The following is a 23,882-nucleotide window of genomic DNA, read 5'->3' on the forward strand; positions in this document are numbered from 1 at the left end:
CTTTTTTGTTTTCCAATGCCACACCATTGTTTTGCTGAAATTGAGTTTGTGGAGGAAAAGTCAATGATCAATGTTCGTTGACCTCATCGATGCGTTTTCACGTCCGTTTGCAGACATTATTTTTATTATTTTTTTATTTATTTTTTTAACGCATAATGCACCCCTGATGGATGTTTTCTTGAAAAACTAGCTCCAATGTACTGTTAATTTTATCACAATTTTTAAAATTGTGTCTCAGTTTTACTCCAATTTCAATCATGCTTGTGAGAATTTATCATAGTTAGTCAACCTTGTCCCGTTTTTATTTAGTCCATTTTCAGTCGACACTAAATGTAGCATTTTAGTCTTTATTTTAGTTCAAGAAAGCATAATTTTATGCGTCTAGTTTTAGTCAGGACAATCATTTTACCCCTGTATATTTTTTCTTTCGAGCAGATAATGTTGAACATTCTGGATCTAAGACTATTTCACGTAAAATGTTGGCAACTTTTTGATGAAAAACAACTTCACACACAATTACAGTATACAATATTATGGCTCTATTTTATGAGCTAGTAAATTAGCCAGCATAAGTTAGCGGTTGGATGAAAATTATTGTTGGAACATTATAACCATTGGATGGATGTTAAATTATAGCTATAATTGACTTTTTTCTTTCTTTAACCATTCACTGTGAATCCACCTTTCGTCTGTTCCATGTGTTAGCTGCAGCTAGCTGCAGATTTGAAAAGGGGCGTGTCACTGTGTGTCACATGACAGTGTCACGGTGACAGATTAGCAGAAACAGGATTTTACAAAATCATAAAATGTTCATCTCGTTTTTGTTTATGAACTAAAATGTCCATAGATCTTAGTCCAGTTCTTAATTTAGTGAAGTAAATTTTCATCTCGTCTTCTTAAGTCGACGAAAATATATACTGATTCAGGTCCACTTATTGTTTATTAATGAGGGTTTTAGTCTAGTCTAGTTTTAGTCTTTGAAAAATGTGTGATAACAAAATGATTTTCGTTCAGTTTTTGTTGATAAAATTAACAATGCAAATTAATCATGTTTCCTCTTTCAAATGAGCAGTTCCAAAATGAAGATGAATATGCAAGTCGTTTACACAATCAAGCTCTGTTTGTTTGCAGATGGTGGAGGCACTTCATTAGGTCATTTTGCTTGTTTAATTTCAAATCTTTTAGCTCCTCGCCGTCAACATCTTTCCCCATGCAGATGCGTTTGTTACACAAGCATGCAACGAACCAGACCTTGATGGAACAGGAAATACATTCTGGCACCGCAATTAGCCACCGGAGATGCTATTAAGGAAAAAAATTTCATCATGCGCTATTATTCTGGCCCCGGACTGTCAATTGCAATCTCACATTTACATTACAAAACCGAGACGCCAACAAGCTGAGCTTTTCTGAAAAGCTGGACTAGCCCCCCGCACCCCCCAAAAGGTCAGGGAAATTGTTTACCCGAACAGGAAATGTTGCACATGTCACAAGTCGTCTCTTTTGGTTGTCCTCATTTAAGACGTCTGGTTAGTCATCCCTTGGCTGGTTATTGTTAAGATGACCTTTTAAAAAATAATGCATGCATGTTTGTGTGTGGCGACTATATGTCAGCATGATTGACAATAAATGATTGCATCCATTGAATGATCACAGTAGATTATCCTAAAAGTAGATTAACATATTGCAAATAAAAACTGGTGTGGATTAGCGTTTCTCTGGTACACGTGGAAGAATGCAAATACAAACAACTGATGTAATTGATTACACAATAAATAAATATAAATGATTATATATAAAATTAAAATGAATACTTACTGTTTTTTTTTAAATAAAAAGAAATTAAAAAACAGGAAGTGAGAGTAAAACAGAGAAAAATAAAGAGCTGATTGGCCGGCGTGCTTAAAGGGGCTGGTCAAAACAGGTGTCGCTAATAAATACTACTTAGCAAAAATGTTTATAGAATAACATCAAATGAACACAAGGGAAAAATCGATTGTTGACATTCAAAAAAGTTCCAAAACCTGATGCCAAGTTGAAGGTCGGTTCCTTAACAGTTAACTTAACGGATCACACTTAACAAATATTGAATAATTTATTAAAAAAAAAAAAAGACAAAAAAAAGTATAAAAGTACTGTTGCGGTGCTTTAACACTTTCAGTAAAGGTGACCAAGGGGTCAATGATGCCGGCACCAGGTAGACCCCCTTGGACCACATGAGTGTTCTAAAAATAGCTAACTAGTGATGGGACATTGTAATTTAATAAGAATGTTGTACAAGTAAACATTTGAAACTGTGGCAGAGATTTATAAAAATAAATGGTTGCTGATTGACATTTTTTCCCCCCAATTATGATGTGAAATGATTAAAATGGTCATCAGTATCCTCACATAAATGAATATCATTCATTTTTAATGAGTTCCAGATGTATTTTTTTTAATTTCATTTCATTTTGATGACGATATTAAACATTGTGCCAGGCACTTGAGTCATGACTATTGATGTCCCCGCTGTATTCTGTGTCGTTTCATTTCTTAGAGTTCAGTTTGAGCCAAAACAGATCTTCCCCAATTCGATTAGGCCTGGACGTAATATTCTATTTCTCTCCGCCGGATTAAATCACCACTCAGGACTTTTTTTTTTCTTTATTCCCCCTTCCATTGTCGATTTGACAACTTCTTTATCCGGGCGAGTTTTCACTCTGCTTTTATCTCTCCCTTGTCTTGGAATCCTAATTAGCTTCCTCTTTCCTCGCTGTCAGTGATGGAGGGTGGAGTGAAGTATATCTGCCTGTGATCAAGTGTGTGCCTGCGCCTGGAGGCTTGGCGGGCCATCTTAAGATGACAGTTGACTTTTGCGTACGAGGACACGACTGTCCCTGAAAGCGAACCTTATTAACAACAACATGAACACCGGCAACAATGAATGCTTTAGGTGTTCTTTTTCTAGTGGGAGATTGACGGAAAATGTATGTTATGATCCATAAGCTGACACCTTGAGTTGAAATACATCATTCTTTTTGTTTTGTTCGATATTTTGTTTCAGAGAAAATATCTGTTCCTCTTAATTTCTACTCACTTTCCCTTTTTTCCATTTATTTTGTATATTAACCGGTAAAATTTCATGCTGCCCTTTAAGCATTATTTTTTAGACGGTTAAACTCTATCAATTCATTCCGTTTTAAAGTTTTTAGTAATATAAATAATTCATTAATGTGGTCTCTGTATCCGCAGCCGCAAACGACACGAATTGCACGTTTCTGTAAAAGAAAGATGGAATCGGTGTATGTTTTGCCAGCACACTCCCCACACTTCAATGCAATAGGTCATGTATGGAACAATCAATGAATTATATAACAATAACAAAGAATTCTTGTTTAATGATTTGTTAGCCTTGTGTAAAACTGCGACAGTTTGTGATACCTTAGATTTGACATATTCTATATGTAATTTCTGGCATGTTTTGGTTTTGTGGGGGTGGGATTTTGTTTTCTTTTGGTGTTTTTGGTTGTCATGTATTCCTTGTCTCTTCCCTTGTCCCGTTATGTGTAACCACGTCCACCTGAGTGTGTCTTCCCTTCCCACTGTGTTGACCAATCAGCTCCCCAAGCCTCTTGTATGTTGCCCAGGTGTCTGTTGTTTTCTCGTTACCATGTGTATTTAGTTACCCTGCTTTCTTTCAGTTGTTGTTGAGTCATTGTTACTGTTACTGTTGTTGTTGCTGTCCCTGTTATCCATGCCATGCCTTGTGTGTTTTTGACCTTGTTAATTTTTCCATAGTACCTTGTTTACATTTTTTGTTAATTAAATCCCCTTTTTTTACTTGCATCCCTGCCTTGCCCTGTTTTGTTGCCCCCCTGCATTTGGGTCCTGCCTCCAACACCCCCCAACGTGACAATTTCCATGCTAAGTGTTCAATAATAATACCTAAAAACTTTATTTCATTTGTCTCTTCTATTGCTGTACCTTGCACAGTCTACAGCCAAAAATCAGAAATCGGGTTTTACTAATGTTTATAGACAGTCTGTTGGCATTGAACCACTTCATAATTTTCTGAAACTATTTCCTATTAGTTGTAATACATTATATTATTCCCAAGATAAAATAAAGTGGTTTAATCTGCAAATAAAATACATTTGAACAATTTGGAAATAGTTGTAATATCATTCACATAAAGAAGAAAAAGTACTCGCCCCAGGATTGATCCCTGGGGCACCCCATATGTTACATAACTGTGTGTTGACTGTGTACTATTGAATGCAATATATTGTTTTCTATGTTTCTGTTTTTTAAATCACTAGAATTAGAATGTTGGTTGTAATTGTTGTTTAGACAAGAGAATGCTGCATGCAAGGGGACATGTTTTGTAATTTCCCCAACAGGTTGGGGACGAATACGTCACTTGCACGCAGATGGAATTATTTTTAAGCTTGTAAAACCACACCCTGTTTAAGAGACAATAAAAACCAAGGAGACCTTTTCTGATAAGAAGGCATTTGAACAAATCAAAGAAATGACCTTCTCCTTTTGCAAAAGACAAGTTTGACTCAGTCTGTGTGTTCTTAATCTTGTCTCAGAGTGTATTTTCTGCTTAAACCCTGACAAAGACGAATAGATCTTTTCTTCATTTGATGCTATCAAAGCAGGAAAGAGTTGAACAGACACACTCTCTTTCTGTTTACCACGGCCGAAAATGTCAAGTGACTTTTGACCTTTGAGTCGGCGGCAGCGGTATCGGCTTGTACACGTTTTCTCTTCGGAAAAGAAGTGAAACGGACACGATCATTAGTCAGCGTCTCGGCCGAGCGCCTGACTCGTATTGGGCAGCCTGTCGCCCGAGTGAAATCCCGAACGGCTCGGATGGATGAAACGAGGGCAACGTCGGAGGTGAAAGCGGGTAGAGAAGACAGGAAATTGCTTTAATGAGATGAATACAGATGGAGGCATTGCTGCATAATGTCCCTCGTGCATGCAAACGTACTGCAAACACATTTGGGTCAAATTTTGACGTGCTAAACCACCAGCCACTACATGAGCTACAGGAAATTCGACACCTAGTACCAAGGTCAGGTCCAGAAATATTGGGACAATTGCCATCTTTGTGCCTCGAAGCGCGAAGTCTGGTATTGCCAACAACCTTGCGATACATTACATATGTTTTTATTTAATGTGTTTTCAGCACCTGATTATATATTTGAGGTGAATGTGTCAAAATCTTCAAAATGAACATGTGCCCCAACAAATTCATGCTAGAATAATAATCCAGATGCTAAAATAAACTAAATACAGCAAGAAATTTGAGTTCACGTTTGGTTTTTAGTTTGACAGCCATTGTGAGGTTTTTATTGCTTTAAACCAGATTATATTTTTTATTATTGATTCATTTTATTTTTTTATATTTTGTGTTACTTGTCTTTGCTGCATGACGGATTTGGACTCCATGTACAGCACTTTGTATGCAGCAACGGTTGTTTAAAAGCACTTTATAAACTAGACTAAGTGCAATTTCTGGAGAAATTGCGTGGGAATGCTGAATGCTAAGATTTGAATGCATCTGGAATGCTTATGAAGTCAATTGAGAGATAAATTAGGAAATTATGATCTCCTGGTTACTGGGCAATGCACTTTTCCAACTGTGCCACCGAGCAGTATCAGACACCTGGTAATGATGATAAGTTATATGTATGGAAGTGGGCGTGAAAAGTGCTACTTAGAAAAAGTTCAATGTCTGTCCCATTGAAAATGAATGGGGAAAACTTTATCTTTAACGTTAAATTGTGCAAGTAGTACTGTAAGTAATGTGGAATCAGATGATAGATATCCCGGGAGGCGTCAATTTTTGCAGCTAGTCGAAATTTGAACAGTGTAAATTGGAAGTTTTATGTGGGAGTTGTTATGCAGCAAAAAGTGTGGGGAATAAAAATCACAATAACTTCAGCATTCCCACAATAAAGTTGAGTTGTGTTGTTTTAATTTTTGTTCGCAAGCACACTGTGTCTTGCACAGTGTAACATCGTTGGTGAGCTATTTTTAAAACATAAAGTCCAACTCATGCTTTAAGGCTTCTTTGTTGACCTTTTGAATAGTGCTGCTTGTGTGTTATTGGTTATCTAAATTCATATCTATCTTGCAATTTTTCTGGCGTTTTTTTTTTTTTTTTTTTTTTACAATGCAAGACTTACAACCCTTTTCCGGCAGGCCCTGTTAAATCCTCCTCGCGCTCTCTGTCGCTCCGTTATTGGGTTTGTCGTCCCAAAAGCTGCGACCATGCGGTGCACTAGTGGCGCTTTCCTGGCTCATTTCCTGAGATGGGGTTGCCATAGCAACAGGTAGCCACGTAGGCCATCAGGGCCGGGTGGTGTATGGGGAGGAAAGAAGAAGGGGGTGACGATGAGGATGGTGGCGATTGTGGGGAAGTTGGAGTGGGGGTGGGGGGGGGGGGGTGCATAGCAGGCAGGCTATTAATAGAGCTGATCAGGAGCCAGCTGCAGAAAATGGTGGTCTCGTGTCCACATTCTTGTTTGAGTAGGGGCTTTCGGATGGACAAACGGAGTAGTCTTTATCCTGAGCTTATTTTGCGTTGTCTTGAAGACTCTCGTTGCGAGCTTTGCATAGCAGTGTGACCTCCTGTACTCTAAAGTTGGGTCAAAAATAACCCAAATTCGGTCAAGGATGGACCAACTCAACGTTTTTTAGTTCTTTAACCCAAAAAGTTGGGTCAGATTAAATTAATAGCTCACAGAACAACCCTAAAATTGGATCTTGTGTGGGTTATTCATTTGACCCAACTTCCTGAGGTATTTAGCCCATAAAGTTGGGTCAAATGAATAACCCACAAATCAATCTTTTGGGTTGTTTTGTGGGCTATTCATTTGACCCAACTTTTTGGGTTAGTTGAATAACCCAAATAAATTGGGTAAAAAATGAAGCGACACAACTTTTTGAGATATTTAGCCCCAAATGTTTTGTCAAATTAAATTAATAGCCCAGAAATCAACTCAATTATTGGGTTGTTTTGCTGGTTATTTAACCTTGGGTTGGTTAGTGGATTATCCATTTGACCCAACTTGTTGGGTTAGTTGAATAAACCAAATAAATTGGGGCAAAAATATAGCGACCCAACTTTTTGAGGTATTTATCCCAAATTAAATCAATAATCCAGAAATCAACCCAATTTTTGGGTTGTTTTGCTGGTTATTTAACCTTAGTTTGGTTAGTGGATAATTCATTTGACCCAACTTTTTAGATTAATTGAAAAACATAAATAAATTGAATCAAGAATGAAGTGACCCGACTTTTTTGAGGTATTTAGCTCCAAATTAAATCAATAACCCAGAAATCAACCCAATTTTTGGGGTTGTTTTGCTGGTTATTTAACCTTAGTTTTGTCAGTGGATTATTAATTTGACTCAACTTTTTGGGTTAATTAAATAACTAAACTTGGGTCAGTCCCTTTTTGACCCAATTTGGGTTTGCAGATTTCCATTGCTCTGCCATCATCTTGATAATCTTGCGTACGTCTTCTCTCTTTGCCAGGCATCGCCTCGATGACGGTTCCCGTCTACATCGCCGAGGCGTCGCCGCCGCACCTCCGCGGACAGCTGGTGACGGTGAACACACTCTTCATCACCGGCGGACAGTTCACCGCCAGCCTGGTGGACGGTGCCTTCAGCTACGTTCAGCGTGACGGATGGAGGTCAGCGCCGCCCCAGGAAAAAAACAAACTGAGCGTCCCCCATTCAGTCTAACATGGCCGTGTATGATACATGATATTAACGTGCCGTTATATCAAATACCAGAAGATCTCATTCGGGCCCGAATGTAAATGCAACATGTAGAGTCAACCTCTAACATTTGCAGGGAGTTCATTGGCAGAGCTGCACATTTCAACCATGTGATACACATTTTTTATCTGTTTTATCCCCTCCCGCCCTCCGTCCTTGTCAGAATAAAAGCCCGTTTCGAGGGTTTTCCATTGCCGAGTTTTGAAATGTCAAAGTAGATAAAGACCGTCGTTTCGTCTTCACGTTTCGCACTGATGGTGCCAATTCGAGTAATTCCCGAATTCTAAGTTGGTGTGATTCCTGCAGGAGCGTTAAGGTGCAGCTCTCCTTGATGTATTTTGCCTGAGCAGGAGAAGAAAAGGCTTTTGTGCGGAATTGTAGGCACTCGTGTCAGCTACTCTTTTCATTTTCACGGGCCGCCGCCTACTTTCAATTAGTCTTTGCTCTCCTCTTATTCTTTGCTATCAACTAATTTGGGGATTTCCATGAAGAGTCTTTGTCAGAACATGTTGAACCCTGATTGCGTGCTTAAGTGGACGCGAGAGCTTTTCAGAGCAATTTTCCTCTCACTGATGAATCAGCATTGTGAGCGTTAAGGGTGAGTTGGTCTCTTCTGTCTAGACACTGATTTTACTTTGTAGTGGATTTGACGTGCAGTTTGCGGGCGTCAAAAATTACAGTGGAAGCTCAATTTTTCAGAGCGGGGACTCCATATTTAATCGACAGAAAATGGTGTTCAGTAGGACTGCTGGTATTGAATATTTTGGTTTTTTCTTAATGACGATTGTATTGAATAAGCATGTATTCGGATAAAAAAATAAAAAATAAAAAAAATAAAATATATATATATATATATATATATATATATATATATATATATATATATATATTTTTTTTTTTTTTTTTTTGCTTGGTAAAATAACTTGATAATGATCGACCATTTGAAAGGTAATCCAACAGCTCTCGCCAGTCTGTATGGAGCACTGCTAGCTGTTAATGCTAAATCAGCTGCCAAACGCTGAAAATATATGCCGTATAATACAATGTCAATGCAATGTTTTGTTTTTTTTGTTTGTTTGTTTAGTACCCTTAAATTAATTGCTGAATGAATGTGATCTTAGGACAAAGTTGTGTTGCCGCAACAGTTTGTAACGCAATTATAAATACCACAAACATTGAAAGACAAGTCAAGTCAGCTGTTATGTGCCGCGACCCACTGCTGTGAAAACTTCAAAAGAAATGTTTTCCAAGGCATTAAACTCTTTTACTGGCACACATTATAAAATAAAAACAACCCCCACAGTATTTTAACTCATCTTTCAAAGCAAACAGAATATTGTGCACGATGACTAAATAAACATGGTGGACACCATATGAAAGATTGGATTCCATTCTTTCATTCGAAAAAATAGTGTGTTTCGACTGTATTCCATTCCTTAGTAAACACCTTTTGAAAATGGGTCATTTGAGTGACAATGGTGTCATCCTTGAAAACGTTTGATCTCATCAGATTTGTCATGTTTCATTGGAATTCCATAGACCGGCAGCCCATTGAAAAGAGAGACAATGCTGCCATCTTCTGGCCATAGTTAGTGGGTGTTTTTGATTCCACACCCCATTGACCAGACAGCGTTGCACTTATTTTTTTTTTTTTTTTTTTTTTTTTTTTTTTTTTTTTTTTTTTTTTCTTTTCTCTTTTTTTTTTTTTTTTTTTTTTTTTTTTTTTTGAAGAGCTCAGAATTGTTCATTCGGTAGTCTTACCGATTCAACGTCTTGTCATCATTGCTCTTTTCCTTTTTTTTTTTTTTTTTTTTTTTTTTTTTTTTTTTTTGTGTGTGTGTATGTGTGCGTGCGTTTGCGTGCGTGCGTTTGCGTGCGTGCGTGCGTTTGCGTGTGTGCGTTTGCGTGCGTTTGCGTGCGTGCGTGCAAATACGTATAAATTTATACTCATTCATTCACCTAAAACCTTATAAATATCCCATTACCCTTCGCCTTAACCAGGTACTTCAGAATCTTGCCAGAGTCGTGAGATTTAAATGGTCAGGAGACCAGAGAAAAGGTCAGAAAAAAAAGAAATAAAGAGAAAAGAAAGGTAAATCAAAGTGACATCCAGCACCGACCAAACACTTCCTGCCTTCCCCATGATTACAAAATCAAAGTCTTACGCCAACCCCGGAAGCCTCTAAATTCCAGCAAATTTAGCGAGATCTCAAGAGCCCAGAGGAAAAACTAAAGAGAGGAAGGAGGGAAGGATCGATAAGGCAGAGTGAGATCAATAGAAGCCAGTACATCCAATCCATCAAAGTGAAGTCCAGCACCAACAAGACCCCTCCTGCGTGGTTACAAAACCGGAGTCTTATGCCAACCCCAGAAACCTCATACTTCTAATAAATTAAGATCTCAAGTGACCAGAGGAAAAACTAAAGAGAGGAAGGAGGGAAGGATAGATAAAGAAAAGTGAGAACCACAGACACCAGCACCAACTGATTCAAGGGGCTGTGGGAGGGAGAGGGTACTTCTGTTGAGTTTCAGTAGATGCTGGTGCGACGGATCTGGCATGCATAAGGACCACCACCAAAGAGAGAAGCCGTCAACCGCGGTCCAGCAAAGCGAGCACCCCCCCCCCCCCCCCCACCCCCCCCGGAATCCCCAGGCCGCGGCAGCACCAAGGCCACCCCCAAGCCACCCGAGCGGACACCGGTCAGCGAGCCGACCCAGATACCCGGAACACCCCCGCCCCAGCCCCGGCCCACACCCCCGAGCCCAAGGCCGCAGAACGAGGCCCAGCGGGCCCCCACAGCGCCCCACCGGTCCCCAGCCCCCATCCCCCCACGACCCCCCCGCACCCCACCCAAACCCGCCATCCACCACGACCCAGGCCCCACCACCCCCGACCCCCAAACCCCCGAACACACCCCGACCCCCAGCACCCAACCCCCCACCCACCCATACCTCCACCCCCCCCCCAAACAAGCCGCCCCCCCCCGACGGCCGCCACCCCCCCCCCCGCGAACCCGGCCCCCCGCGAGAACCCCCCACCCCCCCCCGGAAACCGGCACCGGGCAGCAGCGCAGAGAGGGAAGATGTGCCCACCCCACCTCCAGCCGCGCGAGATTTGCACCGCGGCGGGAGGGGGGAAGCAGAGGAGGAAGCACCAGGGGAGAAGGCGGGACACCAGAACACCGAGCCCGGTGGGGAGAGGCCCCGGTCGTCACGCCAGAGTACAAGTGACACCTAACCCTGTTACTGAGTCCGCCAGCTCGCCGACTGGCGAGCTCTACCCTTACACCGTGAATGTGGCCCCACCCAGTGTATATACAAGTGTGTGCGTGTGGTGCATTAAAATTGGGAGCAGGTGAGTCGGAGCAGAGGGAAAAAATTTCCCCTACTCCGACACACCCGTATCCCCCCCCAAAAAATGAATATGTATATGTGTGGTGCATTAAAAAAGGGAATGGAGGGACAAAGTGGTGGGGCAGGGACACAAATGGGGGGGACCACAGCGCTGCCAGGCACTGCAGTCCATCCCCTCTGATGGCTCCCCGCCCCAACTCACCCCTCCCCTTGGACGTGAGGTGCATTAAAATTGGAGGGGAGTTGAAGGGTGAAGACGGTGTTTCCACCCTTCCCCACCCCACCAAGAAATGTGTTGTGTGCCCTATGTGTATATTTACAAAGTGTATAGTGCAAGCTAGTGAAGTGAGTAAGAGGAGCGACCAGCGGGGCCTCACCCAACCCGGCGGGTGTAGGTGGCACGCCCGCCCCCCAGCACCCCCACCCCCCGCCGCCCCCCACCTCATCCACCCGGCACCACAATGGGCGGACAGCCAGCGCAGCAGGGCTACCGGACAGCCCACCAGCCACCGGGGCCCGCCCGGGGCACCAGGAGTTATACCGGAGCGGGGCAGGCCCCAAACCCTCGCCCGGCCCCCGGAGCCCGACGCCCGGGCCGGGGAGGGAGCCCCCAGAGGGAGAGGGAGGGGGAGGGGCCGCAGGGCAGACAGGGAAGGGGGGGGGGGGGGGCGGGGGGAAGCGGGGAGAAGACGACAAGAAGGCGAAAGGGCGGCTGCAGGGCAGGAGGCGGGGGGGGAGAGGAGGAGGGAGGGCGACAAGGGAAAAGGGACCGGGAGGCAGAGGAGGATGGGCGGGAGGAGGCGAGGAGGGAGAGGCGACGGGGGGGAGGAAGGGGGAGGGGAGAGGGAACCACGGGGCACACCGGAGGCCCACCCACCCCGAACCGCGCCGCCGGGCACGGAGCAGCGGACCGCGCCGGGACGGCACCGCCCCGGGCACCAGGGGAAGCACCCCAACACCGCACCCCACAGGGGGCCCAGGGAGCGGCCAAGACGCAACCGCCACCGAGCAGACAACGGGGGGGGGGGGGGGGAGTGGGGGCAGAACCACCCCCGCCCGACCACAGGGGACGGCGTCAAGAAAATTGACTAATTAGCATGCAGTAACACCAAGTGTTGATGCTTAGTGCCCACTAGAAATAGATCTTAAGGAGTTATTGAGTATAGTGTTGTATAGTGTGGTATGCTCGAGCCCACTAGCAGCAACTAGGTTCCTGACTATATAAAAATAAAAACAATCAGATACAAAATACCAAATACAGGAGCAGCGAAAACAGAAGTTGTAACGATGTGGTGGCTCTCGTTAACAGGCAGAATCTTGGCAGGATTAAGTTGCCAAATTGAGATTAAAATATTCTATGTACATAGACCATATTTGTTTAAATCTTGATACTTGATTTTTATTTAAGGCAGAGATTTTTTCCATTGAGATATAATTTATTAGTAAGTTTAACCAGTGGTCGATATTTAGAGATTGTTTATTTTTCCAATTGACAAGGATTATTTTTTTAGCAATAGTAAGGGCTATAAATATAGATTGAGATTGTTTACATGGTCGCTCAGTTATTGTTAAGTCACCTAGTAAACACAGTCTTGGAGATAAAGGAAGCCTACAGTTTAATATATCAGCGAGCTTTTCCAAGATTTTAGTCCAGAAATGCAGCACTGGAGTACATGACCATAAAGCATGAAGATAAGTATCGGCAGTGTTTTGTGAGCACTGGAGACAAATGTCGGAGTCAGAGAGTCCCATTTTTTTCATCATATATTGTGTAATATATGTTCTATGAAGTATCTTATATTGGATAAGTTGCAAATTTGTCTGTTTGGTCATTTTAAATACATTTTCACAGATTTGGGTCCAAAAGTCTGGTTCCGGAACTATAGACAAGTCTTTTTCCCATTTTAAAGTCGGTAAATACGTTTTATTTGTGTATAAAAATAACTTATATATTTTTGATATTTTCTTTATTGTTGTTGGAGAAAGCTTTATAATATCTTTAGCTAAGACAGGCAGTTGGAGCGTATCTTGAAGTGTTGGGATTTGTTTCTTAACCATATTTTTAACTTGCAGATAATGTAAGAAATTTCCCTTTTTTATTTCATATTTCTGGACCAAGTTTGTATATGATATAAACTTATTATCTGAGAAAAGCGTGAGCGAGAGACAGCGTTGCACTTAGACGCCGCACTTCCCATTAATTTAAAAAAAAAAAAAAACGTAGTTGACGTCATCTAACGTTTATGGCAGCATACATCGTGATTTTGCTAATCGTTATTAAACGTTTTTGGCGTTTAATCTCTGTATATTATTTTGATAAAGGAATATTTCTTTTGAAGCTGCCCTTCTCGTTGCATTGTGTACGGTCATGCATAGCATGGACAATTGTTGCTACGGTTGGCTTGACTATGTCTTCCTGACAGTGTACACGTAAACAAGCGAATATCCGAAAAAATGCCTCAAGCATTTACTTTGAGGACTCGTTTCAGCCCTAGTGTCCAACCCTTTGTACAATAGCTGTCAAAATCTTCTAGATACAGACAAATAATTGTATACTTATACAGTAGACGAGAGCAGGCTCACGTGTCTATGTGGCAGCCATGTTGGAAGGAGCGACTGCCCCATCAAAGTTAATGGTAAGCGTGTCGTATCTACCGACATCTTTTTTTTTACTGGAGCCAGTTATCGCTTCACACGTCTCGAACACATATTTTTGATACGAGTTAAATCAAGGTTCCACTGTATACAGCACATGCATTTGTATTGCATGTATTTATATATTTTGCGCATTTTGATTTATTAATACGTTACACCCATAGATGCTCAATACTGTGTCCGGAACATATTTGTGAGGAGTTTAGATGTAATTAATAATGTAATATAATATGTACTAAACAGCAGGGTCGACTAAATGTTAAGGCAATTTCCAGCAGAAGGGTCTAAATTAAGCCTTGACATTTCTGCCCCAGGGTTTAATTTTAATGAGCCACCCATTGCTTGCAGGAAAATAACTCGACTCCAGTTGAATGCTTCCTGTCGAAATTGATGGAAATACATTCGAAACGTATGTTTCCCGCTTCCTCGCCAGGTACATGCTGGGCCTGTCAGTGGTGCCCGCCGTGCTCCAGTTTGTGGGCTTTCTGTTCCTGCCCGAGAGCCCTCGTTGGCTGATCCAACGCGGGCTGACCCAGAAGGCCCGCCGCGTCCTCAGCCAGATCCGAGGCAACCAGAACATCGACGAGGAGTACGACAGCATCAAGAACAGCATCGAGGAAGAGGAGAAGGACGGCGGAGGAGGTGAGACAAGGGGCGGATGTGTTGTGACGTTGTCTCAAATTCACTGGTTCTCAATGTGTGATACGCACGGCATTCCATTAGTGACACGCGCGAAAATCACTAAGTACAGTTCAATTATTAGTGCAATGTTCCAATGTTTGCTGTTCTTGCTGTTTGCTAGTACGGAAGCATATTGTATTCACTTGGGAAAAACAAAACAAAACATCCTTATAATTTTTAGGGGGAGCTTTTTTTTTTTTTTTTTTTTTTTTAAATTTCTGTTTTTCTGAATATTGTTTATGTTTTACTGAATTTTTTTTCTGCCATTAAAAAAAAATCTGAAAAACGAGGAGGGATATTACTCAGAAAAACAAGAGGAAAAGTTACTCAGAAAAAAGAGAAAAAATAAATAATAAATATTCAGAAATACAGGGGGGTATTTATTTAAAAAAAATATATATCCAAATATCCCCCCCCAAAAAAACAGCTCGGGATCTGTTTTTTGGAATAATTCTTACTTTTATTTTTTTACCTCTGAACTCCAAGTTACTTGTTGCAGACTCGCTAATGGTGGACACTTTTCCGCATACCTCCAATGTACCTTCAACTTCAACTATATATAACTTCCTGGCTCAGTTAAGGTAAGTATACAAACAAATCAGTCGATCAGCATGATTTTAGCAAGCTAACAGTTAAGTTTCTACGGAAGCGTATTGCATGCAGGAAGGTGTTATCCATTAGTGAGTCTGCAACAAGTCACTTGGAGTTCAGAGGGGGAAAAACATAATAATAAAATAAAAAAAATACTCTGAAAAACAGAAGCTGGTGCTTTTTATTTTTTTGAAATTTTATTTATGTAATAATTTTCCTCCAGTTTTACTGAATATATATATATGTTGTTTTTTTCCTCCTGTTTTTCTGAATAACCGACATTCCTCCCACTGTTTTTTGAAGTATTTTTTATGACTGAAAGAAATATGCAGTAAAACAGAAAAATTATTGAGAAAAACAGAAAAGGTACACAAAAAGAAACAAAGCTCCCCTCCAAAAAAATCAGTCAGAAAGTTTTTTTTTTTTTTTAAGTGACTTAGGGAGCTAAATGTACACTGTGTTGCTGCAAAAGTAAACATAGTAATAAATACCTGATAAAACATTTCCACTTGAAGTCTGCGTGTCTCCAAAGTGAAAATGTTGTACTGCAGGTATATGCACACAACACATGTTCCTGCCAAGCGTTCGCTGCTGTTCCCACTCACTGACAGCCGACTCTGCCAAGCAACATTATTTCACACATCCCAGGAAAGAAAGCCAGTTACAAACACTCATGCGTACAATATTGTCGTTCCTATAATATTGCATATATGTGTGACTACTGTGTTTATATTAATTAATATGTTGAAACTCAGTGATCAGTAATCCATCAATTGGATGTTTCCCGAGTTATACTTGACATACATAGGCACGCACACACATCCCCCGGTGCTGTGACCAGTCACCGGAGAGAGGCGAGGGAATCACTTCCATCCCATATCTAATCAACCTTGACAAGTGAGAACAGCATGTGTCTGCCAGGAGTGCCATCCAAACATCCTCTTGGGGCCTGCAGTGAAGAGGAACCTTCATTACACTCGCCGACACACGCGCACACGCACACACTCGCAGTGGCGGCAGCCTCATTGTGTACTCAGCTGGTTCTTTTTTCATTTCGGCATCTCTCCTGCAGTTTCCCATCAGCATTGTCAGGTCGTGTCCTACTGTTAACAGTGTTGGAACGTTGCCTGTTTAAATAGGATGGTGTCGCTTGATATTTGTTTGTCGTGACTGTAATTTGCATTGTTACAGGAAGCAAAGACTTAGTAGGACTTAGTCCCTTTCTATTGTTTTTGTCTCGGCGTTTGTGTTTGGGGGTGTCCGCCAACCACCTTGGAGCCATTAAAGCAAAGCAATTACATTGCAAAGTACATTGATTCCAGGGTAGAACTATTTTGGTACTCTAACTTGCTGCTTTAATTCCCTGCTTTATTTTTTTTTTAATACTTCCCTCAATGTGCGTTTGGGCCTTTCTTTACATTAATGAAGTCTATAATGGACTCACCTCCAAACCTGTTTGATATTAAGCTCGAATGTTGTGCTTTTAATGGCAGACTATTGTATTTTCAGTAGGGGTGTAATGATAACGGCAATATTGTAATATCGTGATATTAAAACTGCCACCATATATCCTCGTCGTCATGTCAAGATATTAAAAGCAGCACATATCTGTTATAAGAAAGCAAGGTTGCTTTCCATTTGTGTAGCTCTAGCACCCTCTGGTGTGTTTTTTTAGTGCAGTTTAATTTTGATAATGCATGTTTTGGCCCTTCTATGTTTAAAATCCACGCTATTGGTCAGATATAAGGGAAATTAATATGCTTGTGACGCGAGTCAATATGTGGAGGAACTCAATATGTCCGAGTAAGTGCCTCAATATTAAGTGTTATTAAAGATTGTCGGCTGTTTATATGCATTGTTGTAATGTACAAAAGCACTATGTTTTTTTTTTTGTTTTTTTTCTTACAATATTGTGACCTTTTTTGTATTGCCACCCTCCGCGCAATATCGTGATATTTATTGTATCGCGATAATATCGTATCGTGATACGTATTGTTACATCTAGGGGTGTGAATTGCCTAGTACCTGACGATTCGATTCGTATCACGATTCACAGGTCACGATTCGATTCGATACCGATTAATCCCGATACGAATTTATTAGTCGATTGTTGCGATTTTTTTTCATTCAAATTTAGAAAATACTAATCAGTAAGCTTGTAGAGTGTAAGATTTATATGAAAATGTATTATTTATTTATCTGAAATTTCAGTCTTATAGAGGTTGTAATCTGTTTCATGTTTGAACAGCATTAAAATAAAATATTAAGGCTTAATGTTCCGTTCATATAACATTCTTCCATGCTCAAGGTGTGAATCCTAACCCGAAGTCAGACGTTTTGTTGAATATTTTTCCATTAAAAATGGAAGCTTAAAAATCGATTCACACACACACACAAAAAAAAAAAAAAAAAAGGCAATGATGATAAGACGTTGAATCGGTAAGACTACCGAATGAACAATTCTGAGCTCTTAAAAAAAAATATATATATCGATTTTTTTTTTATTGAATCGATTCGAGAATCGCGCGATGTAGTATCGCGATATATCGCCGAATCGATTTTTTTTTAACACCCCTAGTTACATCCCTAATTTTTAGTGTACTATAATTGTTCTTATACCTTTTTTTGGTGGGATTGCACTTGTTTATGCAGTGTTACCTTTATGAATTGTGAAATACTTACAGTTAGAGATGTTTGATAACACTTTCAGACCAATACCAGCATGAGTAATTCATCAAAATTAAATTCAATGGAATTGTTAAGAAATGATGAACCGCATGTCACTCCAATATGTTTCCAAGGCAACTTGAACACATTATGGAGCTGAACAATAGCTTCCTTTTTCCAAAGGCTTAAATTCTCCCCCTCCCTTATTGATTCATTAACACTGCTTCTGCTGCACCATTGTTAAGATGTTGTTAATAGGAAGAGAACATTTCATAGCACAAAAGCCCACAATTAACCTTTTGCCTCTGAGACATTCAGCCTAAAATCCTCCAATGTGACTGGCCAAATATTACTTAGGAATAAAGTGCGTGCGTGCGGGCATGCGTGATCTAACCATGCCCCACTGATGACATGCCCGTTACCATGGGAACAACACTTTCCCCACCCTCCCTTTTCTCTCCATCTCTATCCAAAATATAAAGGTTAGTTGCGTCAATATTGTGGCAACCTTCACAGTAGCCATGTTGTCATTCTTCATGTGAAAATTGATAGTTAGTAAACGCATTGATATCTGAGGCAGGGCCTGTTCTTTGCAATTGGAACTTCTGCGCTGACTCACGCATCACATGTATTCCCAAGAAAATCGAGTATATATTTCAAAAGGCACGTCTGGACATTGACCGATGGGAACGGTGTGTCCTTTTTATCCGAGGTACGGTTTCACAAATCCATCAGGAAAGTCTTAACAGTGAAATAAATTGTCACAGGTGAATGTTTTTTTGTGGTGGAGGAGGGAGCATGACTAATCCAGAAAAAATAAAACTACACAAAGGCAACACAAGGCTCAGGGTAGAATCAAAGACAACAAAACACTTATCAGTAAAGACTATGGGAAAATTGGCATTTGTAATATTTATTTCAATGTACTGTAGTTGACCTGGTAGGTTCAAATGATCAGTTTTAGAGTCTAATTGGATGTTAATCATCTCAGCTTGATTTTCTGTTTCAGGTATTCTGTTTTGACCATTTTGGTTTAGTAATTGATTGGGATGTAACGATAACAGCAATATCGTGATATTGCGACATTAAAATTGTCACAATATAACGTCGTCGTCGTCATGGCACGATATTAAAAAGCAGCACATCTGTTCAAAAAGGCAGGTTGATTTCAATTTATGCAGTTCTAGAACCCTCTGGTGGCTATTTTTTTTTTTGTGCAATTTAATTTTCACAAGGCATATTTTGGCCCTTATCTGTATGTGAAATTCTTTTGTTTTCTGAGCTCATTTAATTTTTTATTTTTTTATTTTTTATTTTTTTATTTTTTTTACAATATTGTGGCCCTTTTTTGTATCGCCAACCTCACCCACAATATTGTGATAATTATCGTATCGTGATTTTTGGATAGCGTTACATCCCTAATAATTGAGTACAGCCCTTCACAAACACTCCACAACCTTTTTCGAGTCCGTGCGTTTCACCGTCTCCCTCCACTGGCGCTTCTATTTCTCTCGGTGACTATTAATAATTCACGGTGTTTGAGCATTTTTATGAAACTCCAGTGTGGGCCCCCAAGCCTGTGTTAAATCCACACAGAAATCATAATGAGACCACTATGGCTGCTCTTCGCTTTGGGGATGACTAAACATAAGGACTTGATGCTGGGTGTATTTCTCATAAATAAATGCATTATCATTATCATTGGGATTTCATTTTGCATGGAAAGTAGTGGACAATATTCGGAATTTGATGTGATTTTTCTCCGCCGTGGTCGCTTCTGCCTCACAGTTGAGAGGTTTTGGGTTTGAATTAGGACGGAACAATTAATTGAATTTAAATCAATGTTGTAATGTAATAGATGCAATTTTTTGCAGAAAAAATATCACTATTAGACTGTTTTTTGAATGAAAATGTTTGTACTAATTTATTTCTGCATGGTCTCAAATAAGGCCTTATAGTGTAAACATCTAGAGGCTTGTTTCCCTCCCCCACCCCACATTCCCTCTCCTCACTTTCTGCCTCTTTTGCCAAAGCCTTAACAAAAACGAAGACGCGCTGATTGCAAAAAGGACACAGAAAACAAAAGGAGTCCCAACTGGGAAATGATCTCCCAGGCTGCGTTCGAGGAGACTGCAAAACTAGGAAGAGCTGAGGAAGATCGAGGAGAGGAGGGAATTATCTGCATCTTTACTCGAGTAATTGGCTTATATGCACACTGAGCCAAAATCGGAATGCTGCGGATGAATTGTTTGTGCAGTGCAGCGTTGCCGCTACCCGGCATCAATTGTCTATTCATTACAGTTGTAGAAAAAAGGCATTGATCGTTTACATGTTAGCAGGCACTTCTGGGTGCTCTGTGTTCATTATCGTATTGTTCAACAAAATCGATGCGCTCACGACGCATTGAGGAGCGTGCAGTTGATAACAAAAACATGCTTTAAGCCACTATCTACATCGAGATTTACCTCCTGCCTCGAACTATTCTAAGCCAGTAATTGGACTATTAACTCCCCCAAACAGGCGTCTCTTCAACTATTCAAACCTACTAATTGGAGGTCGGCTAAACTTTTGGGAAGCTTCAGAAGTTTATCAATGCAGTATTATGCAAAAGGGCCGCACCACAGTCTTGTATTGACTGTTCAGAAGTGCGTAAAATGTACTACACTTTCCAGTAATACTGTCCAGTATTAATTGATCTACTGTATATTGGCAGTACTTCTCAAACCTTTGACACCAAGTACAACCCTTAATAATATTTGGCTCTCAAAGTATTAGTGTCAAGACCAATATTAAAATGGAGGAGTGTAGTTGGTTGAAATATTTATCCAAAAAAAATAAAAATAGACAGATTGTATTCCAAAATTGGTAATATTTCAAGAAAAAAATACAACTTCAAATCATTATAAATAAAGCAATTTACAAGAAATAAAAATATACATGACAAAGTTGTAAGTCAAAATATTGAGAGACAAATTTAAAAAAAAATAGTATAAATGAAGTAAAATTTAACTACAATGAAGTCAAAATGGTATAATAAAAATCTTTTTAGGAAAAACTGTAACTCATTGTAATTCAATGAGTTTTTTTTTGTTTTTGCGAGAAAATGTAAATAAAAATGAATTTAGACCTTGATAAAAGTTGGAATATAACCAACTGTAGAAATAATTGTTTATGTTTTGCATGTCCATTATTAGGGTTGGAACACCTATGTAACTTGGGGCGTGGAAACCAAATAAAAAGAAAGGGTGAGGAGGGACCCTGTGATTGGCTGGCAACCAGTCCAGGGTGTCCCCCGCCCAGACCCGTCACCAGAGCCAAGGCTTAAGGGGGGCACATTTAATGCATGGGCGGGCCCAATTATTATGAATACCATACTGACAGCATTAACTTGCTCAATATATTTGGGTAAATTTATGTCGCACTGTCATGCATCTATCCATTGAATGCTGCCCGCTGACAGTATTATCATATACCGCATTTACAGTACACACACATAAAGTAGACTGCAGTGGCGTCGTGAGTACGTTGACGCTGCAGCCATATTGGATGAGGCAAAGTGAAGCTATTTGTAAAGATGCCTCCTTCTGTTTCTCCTTGGAGATGTATCATCAAGCCACAACTCATTGGATTAATAAGGAATTATTATTACCTTTGATTATATTATCCCATTCAAAGTCAATCTTACTATTTTTGCCGATGTAATGGCAAATACAATTGCCACATCCAATAGGGCGGATGTGCTGACATATTGCTTCGAACGGGCCACCTGTTTGAACGGTGTCTGCAGCAGAATTAAAAAGAAAAAAAGAAAAGCAAAATCCTACCTCATTGTAGATGCCAAAACGATATGTGGGTCCCGTAGTTTGTTTGTTTTTTCCAAGTGACTCTTTAGTTGCCAACACGAAAGAAGTTTGTAGTATGTCCCTCCTCACTTGTCTTGTGCGCCAGCGTCCTCAGAAACATGCAGCTTCACTTGTACAAAATGTACATGACTCTTGCATTGAACGCAACATTGACATATTTGTCGCATATGCGTATAAGTCAGCGTAAGGCATACCTAGCATTATTTTCAGTAAGACTGTGATGGCTGTTACAGATAAGACAAATCAATCAAACAAAACCATACCACTATTTCTTCATATTGTGACATCTTGCAAGAATGCCGCCAGAAAACGTTACTTGTACAAATGGCCACCGTTGGCCGTAGCCGACGCCAAAAACAAGAACAATTCGGCGAGTGGCGAGCATTAGAAGCAATGAACTGAAGCAGCTAACACAAACGTACATACCTCCGACACCGCGAGACCTGTGTTGCGTTTACTGACACTCGGATATAAGAGTACTAAACCGAATGAATGGAAAAATATAATAATAAAAGGAGAACCATTTTAGAGATCCATGCCTCAACTGGGCGGGCACAATCATCTTGGTGGGCGGGCACGGACCCCTATGGCCCGCCCATGGTGACGGGTGTGCCCCCGCCTACTGCCCAGAGCCAGCTGAGATAGGCGCCAGCACCCCCGTGACCCTTGTGAGGAATAAGCAGTCAAGAAAATGGATGGATGGATGAGGAGGGGATTTTTTTTTTTCAGAGAGTGCAGTGAAATGTATCAGTCAGTTCCTCTCCTCTCTCCTCGCAAGCCTTGAACTAAGCGTCTTCTCTCTTGTTTGTGTCATGTTCAATAGATGTCAAACAGGTAAACCTGACATCAACTCTGAAAGATTAAACGCAAATGTGTGAACATAAAAATGAAACACATCCGTGTTTGTACCACTAGAGGGAGTCCCCCAAGCCCGAGTCCTCATTACAACGGCATCCTTCGCCATGTGTATCCAAGAGTTTGATCATCTCCTGATTGGTCAGGATCAGAAGCCAACCTAGGCCTTCAAACTCGAGATGCCTTGGTCACTCAATACTCATAAAAGTCACGTTTATTGGATGGAGAATAGTCAAGTGCAGCAGAAACAGAGTATATGTGTTTCTGTTCCAAAATAATACCTCTGACTTCTTTCAAATCCCCGACAAAGTGTGTGCACCTAATCCAACAGGTGCATGTCTGTTTTCACACCTGCCTGCCTGCATCTTTCATTTCTGTGCATATCAACGAGGGTAGTTCATGTTGCGGTATTGTAAAGACCGCTATATCCAAACATATCCTTACCGGTTTAGTCAAGTTCCTCTCTAAGATAAATGACAGAGTGGAACGTGACAGTGTGACCTCTCTGAATCCGCCGCTTCTCGAAAGACAAAGACGATTGGAAGGAATGATGTATGATAAAGTCATTGATCAAGAACTCATTCAAGCCTCTGCGAAGGTCATCTTGCGGCTTTAAAAAAAATCAAATGAAAATCTCCTCCTGCAAGCGTCTTGCATCATCAGTCAGCAACGCTCTTTTGAAAAGCAGATGTTGCCAATCACGTTGCTTTGAAATTAAACACGTCCTCTCACAGACTGGCTCGCAGATTTGAAAATGTGCGCCATCTGCTTAAGTGATTTGCCATCTATCATTATTAGTTTGGGGTGAGTCTATTTCTCAGCTTTATTTACAAACGTTATTTAACGTTTATTTAAAAACGTCTTCGCTCTTCAAAATGTATTTTCAAGCGTGACAAACAAAATGATGTCACTGATTTTTTGAGTGGCGTACCTCAGGGGTCGTGCACAAGTACTCCACACTTGCTATGATGTAGCCCCTCAAAAGCCTCCTTTCACTGTAGTGAAGGGCATGATTATTTATTTATTTATTTATTTATTTTACCATGGTTAGGCTGCAGCCTTACAAAACCTCCGTCAGCCATCCTAGAAAATAGTTATTTTCTCCAAATTGTTTTTTTTTTTGCTCCTCTGGCGTGAATAATCGCGCAAACCATACTTGTCATAATTCCTCCCTATGTGGCCGTCAGGATGCCATTTATGGATGAAGGAATATTGAGCCAGCTAACTCTTCACACCTTCAAATGGGAGTATTTTTGGCTGTCATGAGTATAAAATTGTAATTGCAGAGTGGAGAAAAGAATTTCTATCAGCAAAAAAAAAGTTTTTGGAGAGCAGCCTTCAATTCAGTTCAATTTTATTTCATTCCATTAAAAAAGAGAAATGAAAAGAGACAGAAAGAAGTCAAACTATTATCTGCCCCTGATCAACAACA

At 40.6% G+C, this 23,882-nt stretch overlaps 1 protein-coding gene across 1 annotated transcript in view; it reads left to right on the forward strand.

Moving 5' to 3' along the window:
* The window catches only part of LOC144003081 (proton myo-inositol cotransporter-like), a 55,392-nt gene that overhangs the window by 2,453 nt on the left and 29,057 nt on the right, over positions 1 to 23,882 (forward strand). The window contains exons 2-3 of the mRNA XM_077498895.1: positions 7,537 to 7,696; positions 14,227 to 14,435. Of these exons, the coding sequence (XP_077355021.1) occupies positions 7,537 to 7,696; positions 14,227 to 14,435 (369 nt within the window). The remainder of the gene's footprint in view (positions 1 to 7,536; positions 7,697 to 14,226; positions 14,436 to 23,882) is intronic.

This window comes from Festucalex cinctus, chromosome 16 (assembly GCF_051991245.1).
Source record: "Festucalex cinctus isolate MCC-2025b chromosome 16, RoL_Fcin_1.0, whole genome shotgun sequence".
Taxonomy (NCBI): Eukaryota; Metazoa; Chordata; class Actinopteri; order Syngnathiformes; family Syngnathidae; genus Festucalex; species Festucalex cinctus.